General features: G+C 39.5%; 3 protein-coding genes across 3 annotated transcripts; 1 reads left to right on the forward strand and 2 right to left on the reverse strand.

Moving 5' to 3' along the window:
* Positions 1-3,184: 3,184 nt before the first annotated feature.
* On the forward strand, positions 3,185-14,283 carry ndufb1 (NADH:ubiquinone oxidoreductase subunit B1). Its single transcript, XM_008284287.1, has 5 exons — positions 3,185-3,198; positions 3,700-3,706; positions 12,101-12,162; positions 13,008-13,152; positions 14,101-14,283. Exons 4-5 carry the CDS (start codon positions 13,013-13,015, stop codon positions 14,135-14,137), a joined length of 177 nt encoding a protein of 58 aa, XP_008282509.1. The 5' UTR covers positions 3,185-3,198; positions 3,700-3,706; positions 12,101-12,162; positions 13,008-13,012; the 3' UTR covers positions 14,138-14,283.
* On the reverse strand, positions 3,659-11,887 carry cpsf2 (cleavage and polyadenylation specific factor 2). The gene is made up of 15 exons (XM_008284275.1): positions 11,710-11,887; positions 11,156-11,322; positions 9,815-9,974; positions 9,620-9,725; positions 9,398-9,527; positions 9,193-9,308; positions 8,733-8,920; positions 8,280-8,570; positions 7,998-8,098; positions 7,486-7,689; positions 7,229-7,381; positions 6,863-7,085; positions 6,289-6,603; positions 5,514-5,648; positions 3,659-4,041 (listed from the first exon to the last, which is right to left on the reverse strand). The coding sequence occupies exons 2-15, from the start codon at positions 11,302-11,304 to the stop codon at positions 3,949-3,951; spliced, it is 2,364 nt and encodes a 787-aa protein (XP_008282497.1). The 5' UTR covers positions 11,305-11,322; positions 11,710-11,887; the 3' UTR covers positions 3,659-3,948.
* A 52-nt stretch (positions 14,284-14,335) lies between the features above and the next one.
* On the reverse strand, positions 14,336-20,504 carry riox1 (ribosomal oxygenase 1). Its single transcript, XM_008284262.1, has 15 exons — positions 20,415-20,504; positions 20,085-20,237; positions 19,793-19,929; positions 19,377-19,476; positions 18,817-18,930; positions 18,368-18,474; positions 18,186-18,293; positions 17,742-17,776; positions 17,434-17,612; positions 16,550-16,654; positions 16,309-16,450; positions 16,091-16,211; positions 15,884-15,983; positions 15,714-15,800; positions 14,336-14,583 (listed from the first exon to the last, which is right to left on the reverse strand). Exons 1-15 carry the CDS (start codon positions 20,499-20,501, stop codon positions 14,524-14,526), a joined length of 1,635 nt encoding a protein of 544 aa, XP_008282484.1. The 5' UTR covers positions 20,502-20,504; the 3' UTR covers positions 14,336-14,523.
* Between the last annotated feature and the right edge of the window lie 1,278 nt (positions 20,505-21,782).

Raw genomic sequence — 21,782 nt, forward strand, 5'->3', positions numbered from 1 at the left:
AACTGAGCACGATCCCAACAGAAACAATCGAGGATCACTCCACACCCCAATGTCAGAATCAAGGGGAACTACAGGTGGATTAGGCAGAAGTTTTGACTAAAAGATTTACTATGAAACTTCCCTAGCTAATTACTTACATTAAAACTAATGTTTCTATATAAGTTTTCTAAAATGTTATATTTGAATATTAAGTGAGGTGTTATCTAGCTTAATAGCATGAAATATTGTACCATATTGAACCTTTCTAACAAGTTCATGTAGGTCTCACATGTCCCCAGAATGTGTGTTTTAGGTTTTAGCTTGAAATACTGCACCTGTCATTTATTCTATCATGTGTATAATAACGCTAGTTGTAGCTCTGTTCCAAAAGGGCTGTTTTAGTGTCTCTAGTTTTAATGTGATCTTCTGCTGCCCTCATTCCTGCCAGGGCCACCGGCACACCTGTCTCTGCATCCTTTCGGTTCAGTGGCCCAATCCCAGTATCCAGTGTAGGGCCTGAGCACTAAATCCTCACAGACCTAACTGACATCCCAGCTGAAGTGCTTGAATGTGATCACTCCCTATTCTTCACGTTATCAAGTTTTTACATTTCATCAAACAACCAAAAGTCAGGAATCAGCATTACAATTACAAGTAAATCCTATGTCTGACTAACAATGCTTAAAGCTCTACAAAATGTACAATAATTAACCACAACAGTGAGCATCTACATGCTGTCCTTTACTAAACTTCCAACCAGAATCCTCATGCACTTGACAGTTTAATAGTGGGATTGCCCTCAGCATTGAACACAATCACACCTCAAAGTCAATAGGCTCATCTCCTCACCTTGACTCCTCAATTCTCAGTCCTGTGCCCCGCGACTTGGGAATGATGTTTGGTGCATCATAACAAAGAATGTCTTTCTCTTCTAAATTTCTACCTTGAGAAGTGTGGATCGAGGATCAAGGAGACTTGCTGGAGGAGCTCTAAGCGAGGATGCTCAGGTGTAGTAATGAAGTCTTTTCTGCTTCTATGACATAAAAGAGGTTTAAGAACAGTTGAAATCTATAGACTATGTCAGCAACAGGACTGACAAATGTGTATATACAACATTCAATATGAATATATGTCACTCTTTATTATATAGTATTATTTTGTGTGCCACCACTATTTTGTACTTCACAAAAAACAATCTGACATCTGTAAATTCTCATCCCATTCTACTGTGACTTAATTTTGAAGTACAAATATACATCCATCCATTATCTATACACCGCTTAATCCTCACTAGGGTCACGGGGGGTTGGAGCCTATCCCAGCTGACTTAGGGCGAAGGCAGGGGACACCCTGGACAGGTTGCCAATCTATCACAGGGCTACATTCACATTCACACCTACGGACAATTTAGAATCACCAGCTAACTGCAACAAAGATCCTGGGACACGAATCAGTGGCCTTCTTGCTGCAAGGCTACAGTGCTACCAACTGTGCCACGCTGAAGCCTAAGTACAAATATATACTATATATTATCATGGCCACTGTTCTGTTCACCTGACTGAGATTATAAACAGTGGTAGATTATAGTAGAACAGTGGACAGATGATGCTGCTGTGCCAAACGTCACATTTAATTTTGCTTTAAACTCACTCTAAGGTAAGAATGTCTTATTTTGTTAAAAACCTTGAGTCCTCTCTGTTTTGTACCTCCTCTGCTCAAATCTCTGGTGGGAAGCACTAAGACGCAAAGAGAGAAGTCAAAGGAATTGAGGACGTGCATTAGTCAAATGGGATAAGGGTACAAGTCAGTGAGTGTGGAGATGTGAACTGGGCCAGTGAGTGGCAATCAGGAGCCCAGTGGAGGAGGAGCCTGAAGGACCTGCAGCTTGCCCTGTTGTGACATCACAACAGGCTACCAACCTGAACAGCTCATTCCAGCACACACTCTCACCAGTGGAGAAGAGAAACAAATGAAGGGATGGCCTTTGCTCATCTATAACTACTTACTGATTTATTTATTTTTTATTTTTTTTGGGGGGGGGGGGCATTGGTTCCCCCCGCATACAGTGCATAGTACAGTGGAAAATGTTTAATATGTCCTTTGCTGTGAACCCTGTCAACAGATCTACCTGCTGTTAGTTTCTATTTGTTCAGTCAATTATGTCTAATATGGGGCGCCGCTATAGCTCACCTGGTTTAGCTGGCATCCCATGTGCAGGGCTACAGTCCCAAGGTGGAGGTCATGAGATCGAATCCCGCTCATGGCCCTTTCCCACATGTCCGCCCCCCATTCTTCTCCCCTACTTTCCTGTCTCTCTCTCACTGCACTGTCCAACAAAGGCCAAAAGAATAACTTTAAAAAAAAAAAACTATGTCTAATATGGAAAACGCAAGTGTGTGACAGTCTTCTCAAATGATACACTTGTTTGCAACAACAGTGAGCAAAACAGCTGAGTATGGTGTCGAAACCTGCTATTGTAAAATCCATACATTTTTATTAGAAAAAACTTCTTAAAAGATATCACTATGAAACACACCCATTTGATTACAATGTAAAGAAAAATACAAATATAAAATCTGTCTTATTAAAGACACTTGACTCCTGGCTCACACTGGTATAACTTGAAGGTCCTGGCTTCGAATCGCAGCTGGGTCTTTCTGTGTGGAGTTCACATGTTCTAATTGGTAGTAACTAGTTCTTTTACAATGTGTGGCCCTAAAACTGCATTTTTCCTGTATTTAAACCAGATAAAAAATATAATTTTAACATATTTTTTTCTTCATTTTTTACAGTTAATGATCAATACAGTATTCCAACAGATTTATGTTTTTCACAGTATACTCACGTAAACTTTGTTACCTAAAGTTTTCTGAAATTCAGCTTAAATGAGGCAGTATCTCATTAAATATACACTAATTCTGAATGAAGACATGCTATAGAAGCAAATAGCCAAAAATCTCAATAATCCTGACCAGCCCAAAAAAGAAAAAATGAGGGCATTGCTTCTAAAGTTAGTGAGCATACCTTTGGTGAGATTTTCAAAACTGAGGAATGTCTTTCACAAAACCCAGCATCACAGGAGCTGATCTTCTCACCTTTCTTTACCATGTAACCTTAGCTTCAGCTAACTACCTGCTTAGCTATGCCTGCTATGTTGAATAACACACAAATTATCCAACATTATTGATAAGTCAGTAATGATGATTCTGGACAGCTGGTGTTCATAGAATAACCACACTTTTCCTCACATTTGGCCACCAAAAACTATACCTCCTTAAATCTGCACAAATCTCTGTGACTTACTGTCATCTTGAAACAGCAAATTTCACTGAGTGTGCATCACGGTTATTAAATTTTTTTGGTACATCAAATGCTAAAAAAAAACCCCAGCATACTATGAATGCTGATACTGTTTCTAAAAGTAAAATATTACATTTCCAGAGTGCCCCTTTAATGTTATCTTAATACAAACGGCTGTACAAGAATCCTTACATAACCCCAAAAATACTGTCTAAAATCTGTTATTTTTAGGGAGTGACTGCAGACACATCGTAGGACTTGGGCCAAAAACTACTACGTATGATGCTACAGTCACATTTTAGTTAGTGCTCAAAATACACTAAGGTTATTTACCCAGTGTTTACTGCAGATGTAAGACAAACCTTCACAGGAGTGCATATTTGGAAAAAAAAAAAAGCAGTTTTATTGCCAGAATAGAAGGCAAAATGCATTCCTACTTATGTGACTGTACAGTGGGAGAAGTGGAGGAAATTTACCACAAAAAATTTTATCTGGAAAAAAAAAAACATATAAAAAGTGAAATGTACAACAAGGTTTGCAGTGAAACAGTTGGAGCGGCTCATGGGGCAGAGGTGTGCTCTTCTCCCCTGGGTAAAGTCCTTGTAAAGGATTGTCTCTGGTATGTGGAATGCTCTGCTGCGGCGTGTCCTGCTGCTGCAGCTGCTGCTGCTATACAACAGCGTACTGCTGATACAGCAGCTCCCGGATCTTATAGTAGTCGTCACATAGGCAGCCTTCCAGGCCAATGCGTCCGGCCTCCGTCTGGACAGAATACAAAAAAGATGGACAGGTCATAAAGGTCCTCACACAACAAGGCCGCACCTTTAAACATGACTCACAAGCTCCAAGTACAGCACACTGCTGACCTCTAAAATCAATGTGTTCCTCATTCCTTCCTCTATACAGACTTGGGATGAAAGTTTCTAATGAATCCGCATCAAGATCTCCCAGTTAAATAACACATGCACACACACACACAAACACAGGCTCCTTGAACAGTCCCAGCTCTCTTTGATTTCATTTTCTGGGTTGAATCTATTTTAAGTTCTTGTCAATTATGCAGCTTGTTGTTACTATCCTGACTCGCTCCTATTTTTCCTTTTACTTTCGTTGTTAAGCGTTGCCTGTGATTCTTTTTTTTTTTTTTGTATTACTTCTGAGGTGAGATGTATTTATTTGCCTCTAGAGATTTTCGATCCTACTCTGGCAGGCCGTATTCTTTTCTCCTTGTGTTAATTGTTTTAGTTTGTATTTAGTGTTGGTATTTTATTTCATTGTGTGTAGGTAAATGAAAAGATTTCGTTTTCAAGTTAGTCTTCAAACAAAAGCCAGGTTCTCATAAGAACACTGACAATGTTTTCTTGCTGTAGATGGTTCCCCTGTTCATTCAAATACCTGCTAACACACACACAGGGAGATGTACAAGCAATGTCGACGTCTTATTGCTGACTCCAGACTAACATGTTGTATTTCATACAGCCCCTTAGACGCTTGTTCACTGCACTGAGAGGCTACGCTAGTTTGGGATAGGAATCCATCATCAAACAAAGGGGGAAGCTCACTGTTTGGTGCTCCTTTACAATGTTAGCATGTCTCAGTGGGATGGCTCGCAGTCAGCAGAATCTAAGGCAATAAATGCTCATGCCACGTACATTTCCTGTGCCCATTTGTTACGATGATAAATTTGAGCAAGTTGTTTCCGATGCCAGAAGCACAGTGTCTAAATTGAAGATTCTATACAGGAGATATATTGTTCCCCAAGACAAAGGCCCCTGCCTCCAGTAAAAAGTTTTTTCTTGTTAACATGTCCATATTGTGCTTTTTCATGCTTTTTTAAAATTACGAGCATTTCTACCTTGAAAACTGCAGTGTGTTGTCTCAAAAAAGAACTGTGCAGAGTTACATCTAAGCCATTTCAAGGTAGAAAAGGATTATTACCATGTAAAATTGTAAAGAACTTTATGTAACTGATGCACAAAGAGGTTTTAGGGGTTTACTCAACATCCAGAGAGGGACTTCAAACTTAGTTAGAGGTATCTTGTCTGAACACTTCATTCTTGTATGCATTTTACACTTACCACATACATGTAACAATTAGGAAAGAAAACAGAAGCTCAAAAATATTTGATTGCTAGGTTTTGAAAAAAAAATAAATACGTTGTACGTCTTCTGCACTGGTCACTTTCTGTGTTGAGGGCTACTGGTGAGGGCCGTTGCTGATGGATAACACTCACCCTGCGGACGGCAACCATGTTGTTGCACACCAGCACTCCTCCCACAAACTCAGCCTGGATGCCTTCTCTCAGCAGCACCTGCTTGAAGTCAGACAGACGAGGCTCGTTGATGAACACCGACTGATGTCCAGGAATCTAGAGGGAGAATGGAATAAGGTGCTGGTCAGACTGTTTCTCAAAGGGCTGTCAGAACTGCTAATACGTGCTTTTTGACACATGATATCAGAATCATATTACAATCCTTTCTCAGGAGGCCAAGATTCTCGTGGTTATCTGTTTAGAAGCGAACACTTCTGTGTCTCACCTTGTTCAAACTGCCCTCGAACATGACAATAACAGTTTTGGTCTATTGGCCGCAGCAGCTACTGGGAAATAAACCCATCTGCTCACATTGTTTTATGTGCATGACAGTAAAGACACTTGAAATGAGGTTACCACTCAAATTGAGCAGTAGAAGAAACTAAGTCTTCCAGTCATGAAATCTCTCCAGGCTGAATAAAAACAAAGCATGCTCTTTGGCTTTGTTCCCACTTCATTATGAGCCAGTCAGTCAGAGGTGGGACAATCCACTGATATCACATTGCTGTGTTGAAAGAAACACTTTCAACACAAATAATCATTCTAAACACAGTGGAGAGAATATTTAGGCTTAGTACCAATAAATGTGGATATTTCATTTTTAAATATTTCCCCAAACCCTAAACTAATACTCAAAAATGATAATGTATCATGGCAACAACTTTCAAGACAGTGAAATTTCTGTTTCTTGTCTCACCTCGTGTGGAGGCAGCGGCTCCAGCGTGGGAATCACATCGCTCTCTTCAGAAAACTCCTTCTCGTCCTCTCCGAACAGGTTCTTCATGGCACGCTGTGTCGCCACCGCCGTGGCATTCTGGTCGATGCCCAGATCAGGTGTGATGTCCATGGCCAGCTCGCCATCTTCTGCTTCTTCTTTCACACCCTCCTCCAGCATCACACCAGTATCCACCTTTACCACACGCATGTCCAGCACGCCATCGATCCACGCTAGCTCTGTGTCTTTGGCCTTGCAGAACTGCAGAGAGCTCACCAAGGAGTCTTTTAACCGCACCTTCACCATGAGAAGATGAGACAAGATGAACACATCGGCCAGTTTTAGGGGGAGTTACACTTACAGTTATAACACGTTGGCTCCACTGCAGAGGGACTGTAAAATTAAAAGAAATGGCCTGACAAAGAGATTCGTCAGGTTTTAATGCTCACAGCAGGTTTCTGATTTATGACTAACACATTTACAATTTTGTATACCTACTCAAAAAAAAACAAAGACAACTGAACTGAAAACTAAACAGGTGTTTACTGAGGCCTACCTGGTAGATGTGAGTTTCACTGGTGGCATCAACAGTTTCCTGCAGTTTGGGTGTGTACACTTTGAGGTCTTTGCTGAAGGCCTTGCAGGACTCCGCCAGGTCCAAACTGGCTTCTGGTGGCCCATGAACAATCACTAGCTGTCTGGGTTTCATCTGATTAATAATCTTCTTTATAGAGTCTCCATCAGAGCGACCTTCATAGTCTATGTACGTTATCCTTGCTCTGTTAAGACACAAAGACAGGGTCAAATCTTTGAATGCTGCAGATTAGATGAAAGTTGTTAAACACCTGAATTATACAGGACTACGGTAAGTTAAACCTGCAGAGTTCTAGTCATAAGCTCCATTATTATGATAATCACTGACCTAATCTCAAGATTTTCTATATTTGAGATGCATTTGGTGGGAACAACAGAAAGATCCTGGTCCATTGGTTCATCTCCATTAGTCAACCCAGATTCCAATTTGCTCTTCTCCTCCTCTGTGGCTTGCAGCTCAGGAACCAGAAACTCCTCTAGCCTTGAAAAGTGCAACATTCATTTATTGATAATGTCATAGAATATCACATTGTGAGCTTCCTGCATTTGCTAATCTAATGTTCACATGCATCATCACTGTGGTACCTGATGATTTCTCCATACTCGTCCCATTTGATTCTCTCCTCGTGTGTGGGGAACATTGGATATGACTTTTTAGCTTGTTTGAAGAAACTGCCTTTACGGCTTCCTTCACTCTTCATCATTAAATCGTGGTGTTTGGATTTCACAGCAGCTGGTTGGTCCAGGTCATCGTCCATATCACTTTCATCACTAGAGTCCACATCCACCCTACAAATCCACAAATACAAACATTTAGTCTGTAGACATCATTTTAATTCGTCCAAGAGCAGACAACATATTTTTTGATCAGGAGCAAAGTGTAAATGTTGTCTTCACCATGTCATGACTCATCTCCTATTTTTAGATTTCCATTTAAAGAGCCTGTTTTGGATTTGCAACGTAAACCACAATTTACATTTCTGTTAGATGTTTATCCAATTTGCTGTTTTAGCTAAGACTGACTGATCACATTTTTTTACCAAGACAAAAAAAACTAAGCACCGAGTCATCTCACATCTACTGCTACAGAAACTTACTCTTTTGCTTGTTCAAGTTTTTTAGTTGCTTCCTTCTTTATTTTCTCCTTTTCAAGGTATTCTTCCAGCTCCTTGCCTTCAAGCTTCACTCTTTTCCTCACCTGTCACAATGAAAAAGATTAAAACATTGATATGGTGCGAATGACAGAGTGACACATTTTGTTCCTTCCTCAGCTGGGTCTCAACGTGAGAGAAGGGAGCTCCCTGTGGGGAAAAAGCTGCATTAAAGATCAATCAGAAGCCTCTGTCATGGTAAATCAGCACTGTGACTGCTGGTCTCACCTCCAGACACAGCATCTTTTCTCCAGGGTTGTCAATGAGGTAGCGGGCCAAGGTTCCAGGTGTAGTGCGGTAGGTCAGGATGATGGAGTTTTTAGCATTTTGGCACCACTGGATAAAAAGCTCTCTGGAAAATCCAGACTCGAGGTCTGGCTGGCTGCAAAGCACCACCTTTGGGCTGGGCACCCGGGCCAGGTCCGCCAGACTGTGGCACAGGGTCAAGTGTCGGAACTGAAAGGGGTTGTTTCTCTTGTCCTCAAAACACCTCATGAGCTTGTCACTCATCCATTCCACCTACAGAGAATCAGTAGATAATAAAGTATGACAGTTAACAAGCAAAGACGTCTTATTTGCCACTATGTATCTGTGCCGATACTAAGATCAGCTCAGGTTATTTTGTTACTGGCAAACAAAAAGTTCTACATTTTATCAATAGTGATAACCACTGATTGATACCTGGGACTTGGAGAACTCCACCACGTTGTAGCTGACATTGTTGAGCAGAGCTAGAGGGTAAGCTCCCAGCCCTGCATCCTTTGTCCTCCAGATCTGGTCCAGCAACTGAGCCAGCTCCAGCACACGTCCAGCTGTATCCACAGCAATAAGCACATTACCGTCACCACGTAGGGTCTCCATCACATTGGCTACCGGATATAAACAGAGAAATACAAATAAAAATAATACACTCCATTATTTCCCCTTTCCGAGACAATTTGAATATGACAGAGAGAGAGCAAACAGACGGAGGGCAGAGAGAATGTGTAAGATTAGACACAAGGAACATCATGGCAACATGGTGCATGTTTGAGACCACTAGTATATCTTGTACAGTGTTTTTTTTTGTTTACATATATATTATCAATTTGAATGTGCTTATAATATAGTAGTACTGCAGAGTTCTGAGAATAATACTCACTTAACAGCTGCTCATCTCTTTGTTTTCGACGTGGTTGTACATATGCAGCATTGAAGGAGTCTGTGATAAGTAAGGACGGACGACTAATACTCTCCAACGTGCAGCCGTTGAGGTGACTAGAATAGACAGAGTAAAACAGTACATAAACTGAGAACCACAAACGTGCAAATGCAATTCTATTTCATATGCATGAATGGTCTCTTACATTTCTCTCTTATGATTGAAGTCCACAGCGTATATAATCTCCTCCTCCCCATCCTTCACAATTTTCCAAATAGTGCCTCCAATCATGTGTCCGGCTGGAAGAGGAGTGATGGAGAGACCGTGGCCTTTACCTGTCAGGGGAAAAAGATTTTAAAAAGACATTGTTTTATGTCATCCGGAAACTGGGATGACTCCTTACCTATGATGGTCGGCTGTCACTCACCTTTCAGATTTACAATCTGAGAGTATTTCAGCTGCTGGATTTTATCGAAAGCACAGTCCACATCATCAAGGGTGAAGAGTGTGAAATCTTCACTGTTGTTTCGAGACTAAGGTGACAGAAGGGAAGAACATTTAATTATGCAAAACAAGCTATTTTGTAAATACCTTTGCATACATTTCTCACACTCCTCCTTACCTGATATAGATCATACATGAACATCTGACCCATTTTGTAGACAGGAATTGTGGCATAGATGGTGCAGTTAAGACCCAGTTTTCCCACAGCATAGGGCAGGGCTCCAAGGTGTATGGGATCAGGGTGGGACAGAAGCACAGCATCAACCTGGTGGACATATCTGGAGGGAAAAATAAACATCCCACACATTTCAAATCAAAGAACAGAGGGAGGACTGATGTAATCAGATGATGATTGTCGATGGAAACATCAGAAGCACCTCCAAAAACCTCCTGAAATCTCACTGTGATTGGTTTACAGAAATACAAACAAGTCAGTGTATGTTTTTTTTTTTTTACCCTATAGCAGACGGTGTGAAGCAGCCAGACCATTATGTAGTGCAGAATGAGCTGGCTAAGTGACACTCGTGTGCAAGTAAACACAGCTAAGAAAGCCGTAATGGTTATGCACAACTGCAGCCAGTCAGTCCACAAATGTCTTAGAGAACTTAACAAGCCTTTAGTTGATGGAGGTGCACAAAAAGACTTCCAAACATTTACAGAAGATGAAATTTAGTTTGTTGCCTCCAGGTGTTTGTAGGAGTCTTTCCTCTGAGTTTATTGAATACCTGCAGCAGTAGACAGCAGCAGGATCCACATGAGCATCTTGGAAGCAAACTTTAATTTCTCCACACAACACAGAGACAGCATTGATCAGAATCTATCAGCAAAAGACAACGTGTAGCGTTGTTCACGACTAACAGGTGAGCTGTCACACGAACCATCACAAGGCATCAGCTGAAGATAAACCATTTGATACACAGTTGAATCATGAGCTCCACTCACAGTTGGAAATATATTTTCCTGTCACATCAAGTTTTTTTTAAAAACTCACAGAAGGTAATTTGCAGCAGTGACAGTAATGCATGCATGGATGCAATACAGAACTTTATCCCTCTGACTGATAAGACATGGAAAATTGTATCACACATTGACAGCATTTTCAATATTGAAATCATAAATGAACTATGGATGTTTTACCTATGAGTGAACATTTTCCCTTATACACACTACAGCATCTTCTTATTTTGAAGGGTGGTCATCTATATAAGCAACTATCTGTACTTGTATTAGTCAATGCACGTCTGACAAATTGTAAAGAAAGTGTAAAAATACAAAAACACAGTCTATCAGAATGTGATTTGTTAATTCCCATACTGACACAGCTTTAACGAACCTCTAAACTATAACAGCGCAACGAAATTCCTCAAAATTAGTAATGGCATTTGCTTTTGGTGTGTCACCCCAAGGGTCCCAATCGAGGCCACCCCTATGAAACATTTCTGGAAGCACTCCTGCTTACCGTTTCATAGCGTCGATTATGTCCATGGAAAAGTTCTCATCCCAGCCACAGTCCAGGAGAAAGCGAAATTCATCCACCTGCAGCAGGTAGCAGAGAGCGGACTCCTCCTGAACCCCGGACACGGCGGTCAGCTTGATAATGGACGTCATTTTTGCTCAGTTGTCTCGCTGAAATTACAATAAGATTTATATATTATTCTGACCACAAAACAATCCCAGTGCGACCCACTTTAAGTTGTGAGGCTCTTTACTTTTTCGACTGCAACTGCGCACAAAACTCATTCATGGAAGCTGATCGACAAAGAACACAAACAAAACGCAACTGACTTTTAAAATAGCATTTTACGAAATAGCTACCAGCATAACGTTGCATCCGTTTTCACTGTGAAGTGTGTAGTTAGTTCAGCGAACTAAATGGGAATCAAAAAAACGTTGATTGCTTAAATTTAAAAATGCTAGCTCGCCCAACAAATTAGCCGGCAAAGCCTATTTAGCATGCTATGTACGTGTTAGCTTGTGGGTGTAGGGGAATCGACAAAGAAACGTGTGACATACCGTTTAACATAAAACATAAACTCTCCCCGGCCTCTGAGTACAGAAAAACAATTAAGGTGATTTCCTACAATTGCAACATCAAGACATTTTGGCTAGCGCTTATGAACACACTGATGCAGACATGTTTGAAACAGACCCGGCAGACATGTTTGGCGCTGCATCATGTGTCAAAGGGCAAAGGAGCGTACCATGTACAGCGGTGCCAATACTAAATAACTTCTGTCAAAACACAAAATGCCACTTTTTTTCAAAATATATTTGAATAAATTTGCTTTAAAATTATAGAATTAAATTTTTAGAATGTATGTAGTAACACATTTTCAAGGGCAATTGAAGGAATAATGGTGTTTTTATTTAGTAAATGACCACGTATCAGTAGCACAGTTGGTACTGTCCAATGTCCTTGTCTTAGTGAATGAGGAGCTGAAGGCCGCGGGTGGTTGAAAACAGAAGGTAATATTTTAAATTCCCACTGTTGATTCTCTTTATTGTTAGAGCTAGTGCCCTGGAACGTGTTTACTGTACTAGACATACTGTCACTACTTAAACCGACAAGTCTTCTTCTTCCTGTAACCCATTGCTAATACCAGCTAGCTAACAGGTTAGCTCGCCAGTCATTGCTGAATGTGGTGCACTTGAATTTACGAAGTCTGCAGTACAGCTACTGCTTTAGCATTTAGCTCCGTTTTGCGGGCAGATATGTCATTTTATTGTGTACATTGCAAATGGCAGCTACTGTGCTTGTCCTTTAAATGCGAGTTATATCGTAAAGCGTGTCATTATCTCCCTGTCAGACCTTAGCGACAATGAAATACCAAACATGAGTGTCAGGTTGTGTCATGTATAGTTTTGAGGAGGTTCTGTTAATATGATGGAGAAGTAATTGTATTTTTTAAGGAACCCCTAAATCCTTAAAGCAGGTCCAGCGATACCGTTAAGAAGGAATACAACTTTACGATGATTTTTAACTTGTTGTCATGCAGTGACTGACAGTAGCCGACATGACATAGTTCAACTTCTTGTCATGTTAGGATTGTATCCGGTGTTCCCTATTGTGCAAGTGTTGCTTAGTTTTTTATAAAGCGTTGATTGCTTGTGATCACTTGGTCTGCTTTACAGAGTAGCGACAGTAATAGCATGATCTGAACTACACATGTCCGGTTTTTAGACCAGCTGTAAATATTCAGTCAGTGTTTAGCACAATTCTAACTAGAAATGTAAGCTTGGGTTTTTCAACTCAGACTACATAACCGGTGCCACAGCATGTATATTATATTGTCTTTTGATTCTTTTTGTAGGAACCATGGTCAATTTTGCAGCAGCTGTCCGTGAGTATTGGACGCACATATTCGTTCCTATGGGCTTTGTGATTGGATGGTACCTTGACAAACAGCAGGACCAGAAGCTGACAGCTTTCAGGAATAAGAGCTTTTTGTACAAAAGGTAAGAAAAAGTTATTGATCATCATGTTAGTACAAAACAAGTACGGGGGGGATTTTAACATCATGTGAGGATGTCTGTTACTGTGCATCCATTTGACAAAAGTTTTTTAGTGCAGGGAATTTTTTCAAGTCAGGAAATATCACATTGACAAAGGGAATACTTGGGAGTTGCAGATGGAACAGTAAACTATCTGTTATTCTACTTTGGAAAATCCAGTGATAAGTATTTGATACATCTGAGATGATACCTACTTCAAATAGGAACTGTAACATGAATTTAGCCTCTATTTTTTGGTTTGACTGAGCCAGAACAGAGCTCAGTGCACTTCAAATGTAAATACAGTTAAAAATGCCCTTAAGATGTGTTTAATTATACACACAAATACTCAGATTTGAATAAGATGGTTTTTAATAAAAAGGTTTGGTTATCTGGTGAGAAATTACTCTCGTTGAAAAACTCCAGATGCTATGAATATGCTATTTTTCAACTTGAAAGCTTAACCATTGGACATAATCCTCCTACATTAGTGGAAGTATAATCTTCATCTATGTGCAAAGCAGACTTCTACATCACACATTTGTATTGGACCAGGGTTGGTTTCCAAAGTACATGCCTTAAACTCAGATTTTAGGTGAGCTCAGAAAAACTTTCCACTTTCAGCAAATACCCCTGACAGTCTCTCAGCATTAAACTCAAACTTCATTCTATCCAGTGAAGGTCAAACATCCACTCATCGTAACACTGACCAGAACATGCTTTTCAGTGGAGGGGGACCAACTGGGGAAATATTGTGTATTTGATTATGATAGAAAATATTCCAGTCAGGATGAGTCTATTCAGTATTTCAAGTCAAATTTAGAAGACTGAATTGCCTGGAATTACAGTAACTTTATCCCAACTGAGGCCAGGGCACAATCTAATGAAACTTTTGATTTTTCTTCCTTGTAGGGAGCTGAAGCCAGGCGAGGAGGTGACCTGGAAGTAGACGCTCCGCTACTTGAAAAGCCCTTGTACCCGTGGTGTGAATGAGTGTTGGGTGGTCCTCAAATCACAATAGTTAAGAGGACTCCTGTAACCCTACGTTTGAGTTGTATCAACCAATAATAAACATGTTGTTCCTCATCCAAAAAATGTGGTTCTCATCAGTGATTCCGGTTGCATAACACATCATTTCATTAAAAAAAAAAAAACAACAAAAAACAGTTCATATCAAGCTGAACAGACAACAAATTGATACACTATTTATCCAGTTCCAGTAGCACTAACAAGGACTCCTTGGGACAAAAGTGTTTTCACATCAAAGATCTTATATTGTACAGTGATAAGCTGAATCTGTTCACACAGCCAGCATGGCTGAAGAATCTGTGGCCACTACAGAGGTTGTGCACTGTGGATGATCCCCTTCTCAAAAAGCAGTTCTGCCAAAGCAATCTGCAGAAAAAAAGAAAACCATAAGGATCAACTTAACAAGTTCACTTAATTTCACAAAGACACAGGCTCAAATATGAGTACATTAAATTAGTGTGTAAAACATCATGTGTAGACAGAAGTCCTTGGACTTAAGAGGAAAGAAAAATATTTCCTGTGTCCATTTCTAAAATATTGCATGTAAACTAGGGCTGCACGCTATTGTTGGAAAAACTGACATTGTGGTATTAGGTTTTTTTTTCTGCAAAATACATTGTGATAACAAGAAATAAAGGAAATCTAACTAGATGACTTGAATAACAAAAGAAAGAATGAACTATTCTAGACTGAAGTAATTTTGTAGGGGAGTATATCTGCATAGAAAAGAAAAGCTGTTTGGAACCTTTCTTAAAAGGTGTAGAACTGGCAACGGCATCAAACGAAAAGAATTTTTTGCTTTGGATGGCATTCAGATCTGGCTTTGCACTTGTCATACAGAGCTTAGTGCTGCTGATTTCAATGGTCAAAATTAGTTGAGTTGCTTTGTGTAATGTAATTGGATGACACTGCTCACTGAGAACCTGTCTTTGGTCAACATCATTCTTTCCGTAGCTGAAATATTTTCTTACAACACGTTTGATTTTTCTTGTTTTTTTTTCAGTGTTTCTTTCTCATTTTGCTATGCACACATCAACAAACTCAGTCTTTTAAATACTTTTTTTTTTTTAAAAACTCCCTTAAATAAGAGTACATAATGTTCTATCAGACAGACATGACAGACAGTCATGGAAAATGGAAACCATGCAAGTTTGTTTTTTGTATCAAGCAGCAAAAAAAAGTTGTAGCATATCCATCCATCCATTATCTATACACCGCTTCATCCTCACTAGGGTCGCGGGGGGGCTGGAGCCTATCCCAGCTGACTTAGGGCGAAGGCAGGGGACACCCTGGACAGGTCAAGTTGTAGAATATGTTGAGGTTATTTTCTTTCACAGTTCCAGTGTTGTGAGTATTATTCATACAAACATGGTGATGTGGATGCTGAAATAGTATACTGTGCACCCCTGGTGTATATGGTCACATGTAGGAGCCCTCCCCATCTGCCAGAATCCACAACCCTACAGAGACCTGACACAGTGAATGTAAAAACCTACCCTTTCCTGCACAGAATCACATGGGAGGCTTCCTACTGTCACAAAGTTGGGATACGAATGGACCAGAAACTCAATGGCATCTGTATGCTGAAAGAAAAAGCAATAGATCAATACCGTCTTTCAGAAACTGTGCTAAACGAGATTAGAAACTCAGATCCATAGATCTCTACCTCTGTTTTTATTTCAAAACTCTTGAGCTCCTCTTTGTGGTAAACTCGTGAGTTGTCTGTGGTGTAGTAAAGATGAACAGCATTTCCATCACTGCATAACCTGGCAAGGAGAGCACGCATAAGCCAAATCAAATGATTACATTTCTGCTTCAGCAGGTAACTCACAACATGCAGTTAAAGAAACTATTGATTCTACTAGTTTGTTACCTGGCACACCCTGCACAAAGAACTCTGACTTGGGTCTGGGTTGTAATTTGTAGATCCACATCCCTAACTCGTCCAGCCTCCCACCGAGTCGGTGCTCCTTTCACACTGCTGGCCAGTTCATCTGTGAGTGACGGTATGATTTTCTTAAAATAAAAGTAGTTTGTACGCCCAGCTGTCCTGTAATACAATAGTACAACATTCTCCTTTCCATCACATACCTGGAGTAAGCACAGGAGGCAGGCAGTCATGCAGGAAGTCTCTGGCTTTCTGATCGACAGCAGCATCGACTGGGGCGTAATTTGTTAGTTTCTTCATCAGACTCACAATTTGTGAGAAGAATTTTGCCCGGCGTGGGTCATCCTGTGCAAGAATAACTTTACTCATTAGTGGGTAATTGGTGACAAGTCAAACAATTGTGACCACAAATAAACAGTGAAGTAAGACCACTTTAATAATCACCTTGTCAGAGTTCTGTACTCCCATGTATGTCAGGTAGTCCAGAGGTAAACCCCGTCTGAATTCCACATCCTCCTCCATTGCGATCTCTAACGATGCTGGAACCAACTGAAAAAGGGCAGTGAAAATGTGAAGACCTTTTAGTAAAATATATATAAATGGTTAACTATTAAACAGTTAATGAAAATATGTAAATACAAGGTGAAGAAGCTAAGAAAGGCAGAGCTTGCGTACTGTATCATTTATCTACTAAACTGTTTTAATCCAGAATCAACACTCAATATTGTACACCAGAGATCATTAGTCCTGCCTTTCTCTTATTTTAAATTAGATTTGGTGTCACTGTATTTTGCAGCAGTGTGGTTTAACCACATGAATATTCAACAAATTAAAACGGTCAGTGAGCTAGTCACCATAAACTGGGATCTTATTCTTCACTTTGCTGTGCACAACCTGCAGATTATCAAACAGTAACATGGTGGCAGTTGTACCAAAATACTTTTTCCTGTAATCCTAAAGTCTGATAAGTTTTCCTTGGTTATGAAAACATGCGTTATCAGAGCTCAATAAGAAGAATTTCCTGTTCCTAAGACTGTAGTTACTGCAAATGCAGACACGGAATGTAGAACTGTGTGTGACTGAGAATTTTTCCGAGGACTGTGTTTAGACCAGCAAATGTAAAGGGACTTATAAAGTGGCTGTAGTAGAATAATCAGAACTAGAGTAGCATATAAGAAAAGGGTATTAGGTATTGTTATACTGCAACTGTGATGCATAAGCAAATCAATGTTTGATGTAAGAAATTACTTTTGCTAACTACATAGGTTTGTGATTACAGCCTTTGTCTTCATCTGCAGGCATATGACAGCGAGGATGAGAGTTTTTACCCTCTGCAGCAGATCCCCCCAGCTGTTCTTCTGGTAAGAGGAGATGGTGATGTGTAGAGAGTGTGCATCTGGTAGGCAGTTGCCCTGATGGATGAATCCCCGGGGAAAGTAGAGGAGATCCCCAGCTTCTAGCACCACATCCAGGATCGGCTTACCGATCTCCGCATCATTAAAGTTTGCTAAAGAACAAAAACAAAGTTTTAATATGTAAAAAAATATCTGCCAATATTCTAAATAAGTATTACAAGCAAACTGAGACAAATTTCTTTCACTGCAAAAAATAGTACAATAATAGAGATTTTACTCACGACTTGAAAGCACAGGCAAAACTTCATCATCTGTCCTAATATCCAGAAAACACACACAAAAAACGTTATGTTGTCGGTTCATCACACGCTAAAAATCAGCACTGGTTAATTGGTTGTGTATTATTCTACCAAAAAACATTAAGAAAAAAGAAAAACTAATTTTACATGGACTATTCAAAAAGCAGTATTCAGTAAATCATGGCCCACATATTGTAAACATGCTGCATTAAAAGAAAAAAAACAAACACAGATACGCAGGTTTACCAAGTCAAAACTTGCCTAAAAAAATACAATACCCATACTACAACAGTGTTAGATCCATTGAACTGAAAATTAAATGTGTAATAAATGAATAAAACTGTTTCTTTTTCTACTGGTAAATATAGCACAAGTGTGAACTCAAAATGGTGATGTTCTTTTGAAAGGCTCTCTGCTGTATTTCACCTTGGGTTGTACACTCGCCAGTGTTTCTTCCCCTCCAGCTGAACCACAAACGCCTCAATGTCGTCATAATGTGGAGCAAAGCCTTGTGTTCCAGGTGGTGTCAGGTATCTGGTTAAACAAAGCACACATTAACACTGAAAGAAAGAAGCTTCCTGTGAGAGATTTGTGTTACAAATACTTACACGTTGGCTCCTGCCATGCTGCCAAATTGCTCTTGGAGGATGGACAACACGTTCCACACTGTGGAGGAGAAAGCCTGAGGATTCAGCATGCGAAGGGAGCAGCCACTCTAGGAAATAGAGAAAGGATGATGACTACTAATCTGCAATACGACCAGTGTGCAGAGGGTGTACTGATACAGTTCATGCATCAAACAGGAAACGGCTCTATGCTTTCAGTACTGACATTTTTAAAATAATATTATGCATTGCTTAATACATAAATGTACATCTAACTTCTTCTTCTTCTTCTAGTAAATATGGCAAGGCTATTAAACTTAAATGACCCCACAGAAAAAGTGAATGCAGCTTATTTGGTACAATGGGCCCAAATATTGGAAACTGGTGATGTAGTCAGTGTAATCTGGCATTACAAACATCTGCTGTATCTGTCTGCAGCTCTGTGTCCTTACCTCATAGAAGTCCCACACAGTAAATGGCAAAGCCCTCCCTGGAGGATTATGCGTTTCTCTCTTGCCATTAGTGTAGCTTGTAACATCCAGGTTCACTCCATACTGAACATCCTCCTTAAATGAGAAAACACAAACATGTAGTGAAGGATCAAGATCTTGGTAATTTACCTTTTCATTAATTTTATTGACAGGCATTTATTCTTTCTCTATATAAATTAAAAAATAAGACCAAAATTCAAAGAACTCCTCTGAATAGTTCTTAGTCTGTACGGTTAGGGGTTTAAAAGAGGTGGTTTTCTGTGTTCACTGTTAATCATTCAGCAAAATCAAGCTTGGTCTGACTCATTCAGGTCAAAAAGACATTCCTTAAAGTGCCAAAAAGGCTACTGTTAGTAGGAGAGACCTGTCTCCTGATAAATACCACCATAGAGATTCTGGCATTCGTTTATCCAACCATTCTTCAAAAGTTTTAAATACCTGAATCCTGGATTTTTCTTGTGTTCTAATTTTTCCAAAATCTAACTTTCAAATTCACACACTGTGACACTTTACATAGTTACCTCTCTCAATATGCGATCAAACTCTGCAGTGGAGAACAGCCCCTTGTAGTAATCTGGATTCTTGCGCTGAACAAAGATGGGCTTCTTTTCCCATATGTCCCTTAGAAAAAAGGGGGGGGGACAATTATGCTGTAAGTAAATGTTCTAACAAAAAAAAATGACATGTGCTGCAGGGCTAGATAATATGTATTTTCCAGATTGGCTGTGTGCTTTGTTTTTAAACCATAAATTATTATCATTTGATGCTTATGGTACCCTGCACAGGATGCTGGGATAATTTGTACCTATAAACATATGTCAATCAACTACTTTTTTGGTTTACATTCAAGTACAAACATCCTGGGATTCCAATACAATTGATGCTTCTTATTTACTTTTTACATTTTTTTTTTCCCACTCAACATAGTTGTTAGTACCTGAAAAAGGACTTGGCAGGAATGGGGTTGATGAGCCACTGAAACAGCTTGCTTGCTCTCTCCCTGCTGTTGTTGAATTTGGCGAGGTCGGTCAGCACAGCATTCAGAAGCTCTCCATGTACAAACCCCACAGCCTCCTGCTTGGGAAACGGGATTATTACATTAGGCTTGGCTTCACAGAACAAGCTTTTTAGGTTCAGAAAAACAACATAATCAAAACATTAACGCTATTTTTACTTAAAGGGAAAAAACAATGTCGACGTTGTTTACATGACCTGATACACACACTTACATCAGTGTTTGCCTTAGGGCTTTCCTCTCTGTTTCCAACCTTTACAAGCTTCTTTCGCATCTTCTTTCTTTCAGCTTTCATTTGAGCTTTGAATTCGCTGACTTTAGCTGCTGTAGCTACATTGTCCTTTGTCTTTTTCTTCTTAGCTGCAACCTAGAAATAAATACAAACAAGTTTATGTCACCACAGTGTTCACGCAGAGTTTGGTCTAGAATGAAAGAGTGCAGAAGACTGTGCTGGTGTCAGTTCTGCTTCCTCTGTGGCTGCACACTGGAGCATCACAGCACAGATCCTGAGTCAGTGTGGAGCACATTATTGTAGAATGTCTACCTTCACCGAAGGCTTCTTAATAGGAGAAGGAAGGCCTGATGGCAGAGTTTGATATAAAGCGAAGGCTGACATGTGTTTTCTCTCCATTTTGCAGTCGTACGTCATCACATTGCGACAGCTACAGCCTCTTATTCTACATCTATTGTGTGCACATGAACTCACTATCGCCTCCTACAGAGTATAAAAAGAAAGAAGAAAACATACATACAAACAAGAAACGTGTACTTCAAGGAATTTGCAACTGTTATAGTTTGTCTTGATTATAAGCATAGAACCTTAATAACAAATATAAGTTGATTATTAAACATAAAAACAAGATGAAAATTTCTAAAACATAAATGTGTTTTATTTTAATGCGCAAATGTTAGTCATTTTCCCATTTGTTTTCTGTAAAGTTTTACATTTAAATGCCACTCTGGGAACTGAACTTCTCTTTGTGGTTCTTAAAGACGTTTCACCTCTCATCCAAGAGGTTTCCACAGCTCTCACTGAGCATTTTTAAGAACCAAAAAGAATTGCCACAACCTGGATGACTGAGAATCTAAACAGAGAATCTAATACAGTCATGTATTGGCATACACTGTATTCCATTTAGACAACTTTTTTGTTTGTATTCTTTCTTTCTTTCTTTCTTTCTTTCTTTCTTTCTTTCTTTCAATTAGGTGTCTATGTACACGAAGTAAGTGAGATTTAAACCATTTTAAAAATTCATTAAGTGAAAATAAGAAATGAAAAAAGCCTTATTTATTTCTTCCTTCCGTGTGCTTCAGAACAGAACAATAACTGAACAAAATACAATACAACAAAATACTATCAATATCAATGCTCATAGCAAACAAAATATTAAAAATGTAAAAACAAAAACAAATAGATTGTTAAATGTAGATGTTGAAGCTAATGATTATGTTATTATCAATTTGTCTGCCTATTGATTGCTTAAATAACTGATAAATTGTTTGGTCTATAAATACCAGATTTATTTTTCAATGGCCATGGTCTTTGTTTTGTTTTTTTTGTTTTGCTACTGTCATAGGTGACTAACAAAAAATGGAGCAGTAACAATAATAATATTATATGTTTAAAAAACAAACAATTAGACAATCATTAAATTAGTTGGGTTGAAACTAATCATCTCCTCGCTTCTGTTCTACATATATGAATTTAAAAAGTTGATAACAATTATTACATTCTCATCATTTCGTACAGCTGTTATAGATAAGATGCTATAACTAAATCAATAATGTTCCTGACCGACCATGTTTACGGTACACAGCGGCGGACTGGCCAGCAGGTGGAGCAGTTCCTCCATATTTCATGCGTTTGAATGGCTATCAACACAGTTTCCCACAATGCTTTGCTGCGTGCACT

Source organism: Stegastes partitus, unplaced genomic scaffold (assembly GCF_000690725.1).
Source record: "Stegastes partitus isolate 25-593 unplaced genomic scaffold, Stegastes_partitus-1.0.2 Scaffold9, whole genome shotgun sequence".
Classification (NCBI taxonomy): Eukaryota; Metazoa; Chordata; class Actinopteri; family Pomacentridae; genus Stegastes; species Stegastes partitus.

Excerpts from the sequence above, each read along its gene's own strand:
- cpsf2 (XM_008284275.1), bottom strand. The coding sequence starts at position 11,304 with ATGACGTCCATTATCAAGCTGACCGCCGTGTCCGGGGTTCAGGAGGAG. Across the intron at positions 9,726-9,814 it reads TCATGTATGATCTATATCAG|TCTCGAAACAACAGTGAAGA; the intron begins GTAAGGAGGAGT and ends CTGTCACCTTAG. Across the intron at positions 7,382-7,485 it reads GAGTATGGAGAAATCATCAG|GCTAGAGGAGTTTCTGGTTC; the intron begins GTACCACAGTGA and ends GCACTTTTCAAG.
- ndufb1 (XM_008284287.1), top strand. The coding sequence starts at position 13,013 with ATGGTCAATTTTGCAGCAGCTGTCCGTGAGTATTGGACGCACATATTC. Across the intron at positions 13,153-14,100 it reads AAGAGCTTTTTGTACAAAAG|GGAGCTGAAGCCAGGCGAGG; the intron begins GTAAGAAAAAGT and ends TCTTCCTTGTAG.
- riox1 (XM_008284262.1), bottom strand. The coding sequence starts at position 20,501 with ATGGAGAGAAAACACATGTCAGCCTTCGCTTTATATCAAACTCTGCCA. Across the intron at positions 16,212-16,308 it reads GCCTCCTGTGCTTACTCCAG|ATGAACTGGCCAGCAGTGTG; the intron begins GTATGTGATGGA and ends CGTCACTCACAG. Across the intron at positions 15,984-16,090 it reads CTTTGTGCAGGGTGTGCCAG|GTTATGCAGTGATGGAAATG; the intron begins GTAACAAACTAG and ends TCTCCTTGCCAG.